Source organism: Salarias fasciatus, chromosome 18 (assembly GCF_902148845.1).
Source record: "Salarias fasciatus chromosome 18, fSalaFa1.1, whole genome shotgun sequence".
NCBI classification, from domain to species: Eukaryota; Metazoa; Chordata; class Actinopteri; order Blenniiformes; family Blenniidae; genus Salarias; species Salarias fasciatus.
Genome location: NC_043762.1, coordinates 12917430 through 12928079, shown reverse-complemented (window position 1 = coordinate 12928079; position 10650 = coordinate 12917430). Strand labels below are relative to the sequence as shown.

Sequence of the window (10650 nt, the reverse complement as noted above, 5' to 3'; positions counted from 1 at the left end):
TTCGCCTCCATCCCACCCAGTGATGAATGATTTCCAGGCAGCTGCATCTTCTTCAGCATCCCTCTCGCTCTCGGTGAATTGGCCAGATTTGGCCAGGAAGTTCTGATGCGGTGGAGGCTGCCGGTAAATGAGGCGAAGGTGGCGCCCGTCGGATCTGATGGACTTCCAAATGAGGGCTAAAACTGGACCAGACTGGCTCCAGACAATCTGCTTTGATCTCACAATCTCCCCTGTGATATCCAGCTCTGGGAAAGCTGCCTTTACACCTTGTAGCCCTAAAGCAGAGGAGGCACAAGAGCCCCCCCCTACCCCCCCCCATATCTTTCTCCACACAGACACACACTCTCCATCCACACCCACACTGGACTCTCTTTTGAAAGTGTAGGACTTGATTTAAAATTCCTCTTCAGAGCGTGTCATGCATTTTATATGCAGTGGGGGGGTCGAGAGGGGTGGGGGGGGGGGGGGGGGGGGGTGGGGGGGGGCTTCAGCCCAAATGAACTTCCCTCTGCTCTTCGCTCCTGGCTTCCTCGGGGATATAAGCCGGAGCAGCATCACCACTTTCTCGGCCCTCATTTTCTCCTCAGCCGCTCCGCTCTTTCAACATTGGTTTTCCAGCATCATTCTTCTCTCCAAATTCCAGCGAGCAGCCGGGGCGCCCCGGCCCTTTGAAGACAAGTGTGATCAGAACAGAGGGGAGAAACGGGGGGGTGGGGGGGTACAAAACCTGGCCGCAGGGCTTTTTGGGGCGCCAGTGCTCTGGCATTGGGAGGAGGGTGTAGGGTGGAGGGTGGAGTTGGGGGGGGGGGGGGTGATGGAGACGGGGTTGGGGACAGCTTTGAAGTGTCTCCGGCTCACATGGAGGCTGCGGCGGTGACAAGGCCGCGCCGGGCCGCGCTCACATGCACGCCGCACGCCGCACAGGCCTGACGGATGACAGATAATCAGAAGATACACGGCTCTCCACCTCAGCATCTCTTATTCTCTTTTAGTCTCGCTCGCAGACGGAGCCCAGAATCAATAACTCCCCCATACGTCTCCTCGTAGGCCGCCTTAACCCTTGATTCGCAGCTGGAGAATTCAGGATTTTGATTTGTGACTTTTTACAGGCTGAAAAAAAAAACATAACCTTCTAAATATGCTAAACAAACCAAAATGATGTAGTATTTCAAATAAAACAAATATAAAATAGGCTGAAATTCTCATTAGATGTTGTCAAAAAGCTTTAACTGCCTCGATGTTTCATACGATTTCAAAGAAATCATAGTATAATAACTTGAACCATGAAGGGTTAACTCACACTCAGAGAAAAACAAAGGAAGAATTATTTATCAAAAAAGACTCTTTAAAACACTCTTCTGTTAAATTCCCCAACAGTAAACACATCTGTGTGTTTCTTTCATGACTGATAGAGAATTTTATGAGGCGAGTGTTTCTCTCTTTCTTTTTAAATCAGCGGCACAAACACATTTTCTCCCAGTGTTCACTTTACTTGTTTCGTCTTACCTGAATCTGCCTTTCAAACTCTTCAAATCCCTACATCCACAACAGCTGTGAGGAAATGTAATGACTCTGCTAAAAGATACATTAACAAGTTCTGTCTTGCATCTGGCAGCATGACCTTTAACCCAACGTCATATTGAACTACTCTGCTTCTGGAACAAGACTTTCAAAGTGATCAGATTGTGCATGTTAGTGACGGAGAGTTAAAAACAGCTATTCAAAATCAAAAACAGTAAAATTAATTAAAGAATCAAAGCTACAACCATGGTTAAACCAGGTTATTATGACACGTTTTAGTGTCGCCCCTGAACTAAAATGTGTCTGACTCTCCTCCTTTAAGATCTAAAGAGCTTCAAAATCATCAGAAAGCAGAATGGAAGAAAAAAAAGCCTGAACAAAATTAAAAAGTGGTGTAAAATAAGTTTGTGACCGGAAACGTTGGATCAAAGCCAAACCGTGGATGTTTCAGCTGAAGCCACAAAACGGACACGTTGGAAACGTCTGCTGGAGAATCTGGTTTATTAGGAACAATATGATCCCGCTAGCTTATCGTGGATATAGCAGTAAACAACAGAAACACAATTCACTTTCTTTAAGTGCTACAGGTCTGAGATTATAGACAATAAACAGTACAGCAACCATAGTGCTACATTCATAAATGCACAGAGGATATTAAAAAAAAAATTTAAAAATTACAGTATATTGCTGTTAAAACTGTTTCCTACTCCCGCTCATGAACCAGCCTTCACACACACAAACACACACATCATGCGTGCACACACAAATGCAAACACTCACTCGCACGCGCGCACACACACACACACACACACGGTATAACTGACACGAGGTGTGAGTTGATATTTTTACAGAGAAGCACTGAGTTATTGAGGAGAGCAGAAAGCTGACAGAGGTGAAGCTGCTGTAAGCACAGAAACACACACACACACACACACACACACACACACACACCCAGTGAACCCAGTCCACGTGTTTTCCCATTAAGCTACGTTTTTTTTTTTCTTCTTTTTTTCAAGGTTTAAATTAATGATTAATACAAGTTACCTTTGGTTTCCAGCTCTCTAGAACTATACTGTAAAAAGTTGTGGCAGTTTAAGCTGTAGGTGAGTTAAATCGACAGTATAGCAGCCTTTAAGCCAGTATTAATACGACACAGAAAAATTCACTTTTTTTTTCTTTTTTCTCGTTAGCAGCCAGAAAATAATGTTGTTACAGTGTGATTCCAAAGGAGAGAGCACAAAATCGGTCATCTGGTACCTCTGAATAAATAGAAAAAGGCTACTTCTTCTTGTTATTATGTCTGTTTTCGTCTATCCTGTTATAAATACAAGTAGTGGATTGGGGGGTCTGTCGTTCATGCAGCAGGAGGGAGGTGGGAGATATAAAATCACTGAGTGCCGTGAAATATTTTGGAGCGATTCCAAACTTTCGATCAGACTGTAACACAAGACGGACGTCGATTAAAAACAGGCATCAAGGGACAGAATCAATGGTTGGGCTCATTTTGAGGCAGGAGGAGGAGGAGGAGGAGGGTGGGGGGGTGTCTCAGGTTCCTGGCCGGAACAAACCAAGCCCCCCCAAGATCGTCATTTCTTTTTCACCAGAAGGGATCAGGCGCTCGTTCAGGGTTTAACCCGAACCAACTCACTTTGACCCTTTCCGACTGACGAGGACGAGGCGATTGTTCACCGCTGGAGTCAATATCTTTGAAAATCAGTGCTAATGTCTGAACATTTGTTCAGTTTTAAAGACGTGGCTCTAGGTCAGGAGAATGAGGGCTCAGTGAGCACCGTCTGTTTTACCCGACCTCCACCAACCACATCCAGGCGCTACTTCAGGGCTGGGACTGACGTTTTGAGTCAGTTCTTCGAAAAACACATGCTAAAGCTAGCACCAGCTCAGTTCATCTGAGTGCTAATTCAAGTCTAGAAATAACAATCGATCCTGATGAGGGGCTTTTAATGCTACAGACTGGAAAAATGTGTGATGATCAAGAATCGGGTTGACCAGCAGGAACCAGGTGCCAGTCTAATGTTTGAGCCAGATCTGAGGATTATGACTCCTCTGGATGCTAAAGCTAGTGCTAACTCATTTAACTTTTGATAATAGCCAGGTGTTTGTTCAGTCCTTCATGTGACGTTTCAACCAGATCTGACATTTAAGATCTGATTCCAGATTTCAGAGTAAAAGTTGAAATGAAGGCCCTCACTCCTTTACGACCAGCAAGAACCAGGTTCTGGTTTCAGTCTGTTTGAGCATGTTAGCACCAACTCTTTTACTTTTTTATGATCAACAATAGCTGGCTATTGCTGATGTTTTAACTACATTTATCAACTGCTGTGGTCTGATATAAATTTGAGAGACGTTCACCCCTTCATGGTGCTAGATGAGGACTAAACCTAACATCCAAACCCTGAGGACTGCCTCCTGGCCAGAAAAAAATCAACTCGAACCTGGTCCAAACTCATATTTACCCCTTCAAATAAAACAATTACCAGATGCTTGTTCAAAGCCGGGACTGAACTGGTTTAATTAGGAACCTTCAAAAAGAACTGAAGAGTTAAAAAAAAGAAAGAAAGAAAGAAAGAAAGAAAAAAAGCTACAACAGAGGTAGAAAATTAAGAAGAAGTGAGAGATTTCTAAGATTTGGTGCGCTGAAAGGTGGGTGATGGTAACGGTTTGAAGTCGTTGAGCGGAGGAGTGTCTTGGTTCACTCTCAAGCAGGAATCCATCCTCGGAAATCGTCCGTTTGTGTCTCTGAATGCAGCGTTTATTACCTTGTCTGCTTGTGCTGTGCTCCTTGTTTTTCCTCGTATGTTTTTTTGGAAATTTGACTAATGTTCTTAGAAAGCTCCACAGGTCCGACCTCTCAGACGGGTCAGGTTAAATGAAGGAGCTTTCACAGTTCTGCAAATCAAAGGCGATGCTGCAGTCCGGCATTTTCAGATGAAAGTCCAGGAAAAACAGTTGTAAGCAGATTTTCAGCCTCTTCATGCTGTAATTACGTTTATTAGTGAAAATGTATAGAGGAGGAATTTTGTTATTTTTTTGCAATTAGATTAAACCAAAGCAGGTCCCGATAATCACAATATTTAGACTCGATTAAATCAAGAGAGGGTCGAGATTCATTAAATCCAACTTTCAAATCTATAAAACATGAAGTCAGTTTGAAAAAATGCTGAAAAAAGTTGAATTAGCATTTTTCTTTCCATGGGGAGGACACTCATGGAGCTACAGACCAAATCGAATAACTAGTAACAAGTCCGCTAAGAGAGCTAAGCAAGCACAATTACTGACTTTCCACAAGATCAATGGTCTCGCTCTTGTTTATGCCAACATTTGAATCAGGTCTTAGAGATTTGAGAAACGAACAACCAACCTCAGGCTGGAAATGTAGCCGCTAAGCTAGCAGAAGCTATTCTTTTTGTTTTATGACTTGAGATTTATGCTCGCAAAAAGCAAATTGGGTAATTTAGTTTGTGCAACTAAGCATAAAGAACAAAGATTTGGCAAAGCTGAAAGTAGGTTTTTACTTAAAATAAGTGCTAAAATAATTTCAACCAACTTGTTCACTCCGTGCCGAGTGAAATCAAATCCGACAGCAAAGCTAAAGCTTGAAGCAGAGTTTTGGTTTTTGCTAGCTCAAAGCTAGCAAAAATGACCGCTAAGCTAGTTTATCTTCCATTGCAATCCCCAAGAAATGAATGTTTTGTCAGCTTGCCAGTCGTCATCCAGATGGAATTGGAGTTTGAACCTAACATGTTGAATAGCAGAACGGATTTATTCGAGCACCTAGTTAGTCGCCTTGTTCCACCTGTTCAAGACTTCAGTCAACATTTAAACCAGAACTAAAAACGGAGTTATTTCAGCACCAGAGTTAAAGGTTGGACCAGATTGTTGAATTTGGAGAGTTTCTGGCTTCAAAAATGGCCGCCATGCTAGCAAAAAATACTCCACTTGCCCCATAATTACCTAAAAATAAAAAAACCCAATCAAATGGTCTCTTTTCTTAAAGGTTTTACAAACTTGAAAGTGGATTTCCGGCAGCGTTGGGGGTTTTATTTCAAACAGTTTTACAGCATGAGAGCGGCTCTGCCCTGTGAAACGGCTCGCTTGGACAGTGAGCCGAGCTCGGTATGGCGAGTACACGGCGGCGTGGCGTGTTCAGAGTTCACCACGCTGGGCTGCAGCGAGACGTTTCCATTATGCATTCGCAGCAGCTGCTCGGCACAGGAAGTCCTTTGAAGGGCGGCTGCAGGGAGGTGACCCGGGTTCACGGTTCAAACGGGGTCCTGCGCCCTAACGAGCGGGGGCGGGGCCAATTCCTCTCGGGCACGGCCGCCATCACACCCCCCGCCCCCCCCCCTCTCCCGTCGCACACATGCAACGTCTACACTAACACTCCACGTTCATGCTATAACTAGTAGAGAAGCAGGCAGAACAAAAAAGAGAGCAGCTGCTGCTGATCCTGGATCCTCCTCAGCTTAGTGTGATTACATCGGAGATGCACTTCTCCCCCGACGTCCTCCACTCGCTCTCTGAGGGGTCGGGGGCATCTTTAAAAAAAAAAAAAAAAAAAAGGAGGAAGGAAAAAAAGAGGAGGAGGAGGAGAGGAGGCAGATGAAGCGGGCGGGGTCACTTCTGGGTGAGGTACGCTCCGATGGTGAGGCTGGCGGCGCCGAGCGCGGCCAGGCCGAACACCGTCTTTATGGACGGCCACGAGCAGCTGAAGACGGACTCCCTCTGCCGGTCGTACAGATCCACAAACGCATCCTGAGAGGGAAGAGACACAGAGAGAGATTCAAAATTCTGCTATCTGGTTATAGAATGCACACGTTCACTTGACGTATGAATACAAAAGTATCTTTACAAAAGTAATGTGTTTGGGAAAAATATTAGAAATTTCATCAAATGCAATATGAAATTGTAAATGTTGTTTGATCGGCAACAGTTAAAATGGTAAGCATGAAAATAATGACTGAGTTAAAGTAAATGAAGATATTAAGCTTGGTTTGAAAATATAACAATATTAAACAGTCATAGAATATGACATAAAAATACAAAATATAGAATTAAAAAAATCGGAAACATCCCAACAAATTTGAATATAAAACAAAACAACTGAGTGAATGTGAATGTCATTCGAGTGGCAATAATGCTACCAAATTGGAAAAAAATCTAAAATAGCATTTTGTTTAAAGAAACCTAATTCAATTAATGTAAATCTGTATTAAAATAATGAATATACGCACGTAGAAAATCCAGAAATGTGACAGAAATTGCATTAAACATTCTAATTTGAAGAAAATAATAACTGGAATATTCATAGAAATCACATATACAATAAATAAAGGTGCCAATTTTTTTTTTTTTTTTTTTTTTTTAATCTTTATTTAACCAGGTAGGTCCCACTGAGATTAAAAACCTCTTTTTCAAGGGAGTCCTGGGGTATTTATAGGTAATCATGAATAAAGATCACATAATCAAATCCAATCTATAAACATATCATGTGCAAATATTGAAAGAGAAATATGCAAGAAGATAGAAGTATGTAGAAGTAAAATTAGGGATGAACAGTTAAATCTGAAATATATTTAAAAAAAATCAAATTTATATATTGTGAAAATATGTTCAATAGGCTTACACATGTACATAGATGCATTCTGGAAAATAAAGATTTGTAATAAAAATGTGAAACTATTGGTTCTAAACATTTAAATCTTAAGTAAAAACATGTCAATATTTCCTAAATGTAAATCTCATTCATGTCACACTGAGCAGAAATCTCCTTGATTTAAAAGAAATTGTCAACGAGCTGCGAGTGTGTGAGTGACTGTCTTCCTTCAGAAGTGAGTTACTTCTTCTAATTTGTGTGAACTGACCCTTCAAAATGTAAATCCCTCGGCTGCCTCCAGAATTCAGGTGGAAAGAGGGTGTTATTACACCCACACACACGCACACACACTCACACACACACGGACCAGGGAATCACCACGAGGGTCCGCCGGCAGCTCGTTTTGGTGTGATTTCTTTTAGCATGTGCCGGATGAGCTCTGCAGCATAAATATATTAATGGCGCTCAGAGGGGGCTCTGCTTTCTGCTGCCAACAGGAGTTTTTAAAAGAGGCCTGGAACAAATCGGGAATGCGTGAGTGCGCGAGCGCGAGCGTGCGCGAGGGGCATGTGCACTGCGGAATACCGCGGCCTCGTGTCCGACACCAGGAAATACAGACATCTGCTGGCAAACAGCTGGACGGGAAGCGATGGTGCTAAGCTCTCCGCCGTCCACCAGCAGATTATCTCGAACCCAGCCATAGGCCGGGATATTTTAAAGAGGTTTAAGGGAGGAAATACCAACAACTGCCCGGGAATATTCCTCCTTTTGTTAGCACTGACCACACGAAACTGAGCAGCTCCTCTTTTTAGCTGAAACTCAAGCTGCACACCAACAATGGAGAATTGTTAAGTTTGATTTAGTGCCGCCGCACGGGGCCGGCCCCCCCGAGAGTCTATTATCATCTTGCTGTTTTAATCCGTGTGGGTTTACCTGCGGTAATTACGCTCCGTGTAACTTTTAGAGGAACGCTTTGCTTCAGCCCCGCACAGGCATTCATAACGCTTCCTTTAACCAGTGTCACAATTTAATAAACAGCTTCCTTTTATCAAGCAATAACCCACACAGGACTAAAAAAAGAAAAACTCCAGGAGGAATCCACTCTGGAGAGCAGTGGGGAGACAAAAGCGTTTCCTGCTTCCCTTCCCGTCCCGTGGCATTCCTGAGGCCGCCGGCTGGTGATACCGGGGAGGATCCGTCAGCACTTTCTCCCCTCTCCTAACCCCCTGGTGTCACAAGCACGCTCTGCTCCCCGATCTCAGACACTTTTGACTGTGTGGCCTTTTTCTTTGTTGCGGCGGAGCGTTTTTAATCATCCAGACAAGAGCAGACTGCAGCTCTGTGAGAGCGTGCTCAGAGGAATGCTAAGCACCGGCTGCAGCTGGCTGATTATGGGCGGAAATATTATCAGGATGAAGATAAATCTAACCTCAGTCCAGGATAATGACAACACTGAACGGATTCAATGTTTACGAGGAAATTATTCAGCTACATTTCGAGCCAACACGCAGACAACTATGAACCTCTTTAAAAACAGTCATCTGGAGGCGCCTTTAAAACCCGCTGTCTGTGAACACCTTCGAAATCCACTGTCCATAAAAACTTCTTAAAACCATCATCTGCAAATAATATGAAAATACATTGTGAACATTTCTAAAATCAATGTGACAGTGAGCACATATTTAAATGATTTTGGAGAAGGTGTTCTGTGAGCAGAACACCTCTGAAAATCACTGTCTGCCAACACAAATGAAAAAAAGAAAATCTTTGAATAATGTCATGACGCCAGTGAACATCTTTGACATCCACTGTCTATAACCACTCCTGAAAACCATTGTTTGGACACGTCAACAAACCATTATCAGAGATCACTTAGAAAATCACTTCTTGTCCAGCTTCACTTCTGAAAACCACCGCCTGCATGAACACTTCTAAAAGCCATACACTATCAGCAGTTCTAAAGACCATTGTCTGTGAACACAACTTAAAACCACCGTCTGTGATCACCTCTGCAAACCATCGCCTCTGAAGAGATCTGCTTACGTCTGAAAACCATAATCTGTACACTTTTTGAAAAATCATCACCTGTGAGCACATTTCAAAACCACGGAACAATTCTGAAAACCACTGTCTCTGAACAAAACTGAAAATCGCTGTTTACAGTCACCTCTGAAAACCATTTTTGGTGATTACTTCTGAGGACCACTGTCTGAACACATTTAAAAGATTGTTAAATCTGTCATCTGATCACTTCCAAAATCCACTGAACTAAACTAAAAAATGGCTGTTTGGGATCATCACTTTGGAAAACCAGCGCCTACTGACACTTCTGACCCCCATAAACTGAAAACTGTAGAAACCCAGCGTCCGGGTCGGGACTGGAGGAGCAGCCGCAGTGATCCTGGTGTGATCTATGAATCTGGCAGGAGGAAACGCCAGGCGGCTGTACCGCGGCAGCTCTGTGTGTGAGGGCGACGGCACGCTCGTGCTCGGCAGGATTCAGGTACTGATAAGAGAACAAGCTCCTCAGTCAGACCTCCAGCTGAGGGGAAAGTGTCAGTTGGCAAAAACACTGCCTTCATCTGTGTGTGTGTGTGTGTGTGTGTGTGTGTGTGTGTGTGTGTGTGTGTGTGTGTGTGTGTGTGTGTGTGTGTGTGCGTGTGTGTGTTTTTCCCACTTAGCGCTGGAAAATAACAGTTTGCTGAGGCAGTAACTCTGCAGCCACCGCATGTGACCCGGCGCTGAGCAGAAGCTCGGAGAAAAACGGCAAACTCATGATGTGCGTCCTTGACGCGTCCCAGACAGATGCCATAGATTATCATCTATTTAAGTCTGAAACAAAAGCGGGGCCAATTACGGTAAGAGGTTCACGAGAGCGGTGATGGATGTTTAAAAGAATCCCGCAAGGGCACGAGTGGAAATAACTCCGGAGTGACTCGGGGGAGAGTCGGGAAACGGAGACGAGAGGGGAGGCGGGGGGGGAGGATGAATGGAGGGAGCGGGGGAGGGGGTGTGGATGTCAGGTGGATATCATGAGACTGAGCCACGCTTCACTTCAGCTCCTGGAACTTTTTCACCCACACGTTAGTGAGCAGAAGCCATGTGAGCGGGGCGCGAAAACAACAAGCGCCGCCACTTTCTCTCCCCTCCTGCTGCATTCACCGAGGCTGAGGAAAAAGACAAAAAAAAAAAAAAGGAAAAACCCAGAGAATGCACAGGAGAGGAGGGGGACAAAACATCTGCATTCAACAGAAGACTTTATAATCCTTCAAAAAGCTCATCTTTGCCCCGCAGCAATGCCATCTGCCACCAGCAGCAGGTGTGCACCTGGGACGTAAACTGCAGACTGCACCTCTCCTCAGAATTCTCTCTTTTTCTCGGGATCAGTTGCTTTCAAAAGGTCACGACCGGCCTGCAGAGACCAGGCAGCCAATGGGAGAAGGCCTCACCAGGTTTAACACGCTTTCTTTTCCTCACTTTTACTGCCTGCAATGAAACCCTGGGAGAGGCGGCGA

The 10650-nt window shown here is 44.2% G+C and overlaps 1 protein-coding gene across 1 annotated transcript in view; it reads right to left on the bottom strand.

Moving 5' to 3' along the window:
* Window positions 1-2534: 2534 nt before the first annotated feature.
* Window positions 2535-10650, bottom strand: part of bcl2b (BCL2 apoptosis regulator b) — a 37080-nt gene continuing 28964 nt past the window's right edge. Inside the window, exon 2 of the mRNA XM_030114719.1 lies at window positions 2535-6294. Coding sequence (XP_029970579.1) covers window positions 6157-6294 — 138 coding nt within the window. The 3' untranslated portion in view covers window positions 2535-6156. The remainder of the gene's footprint in view (window positions 6295-10650) is intronic.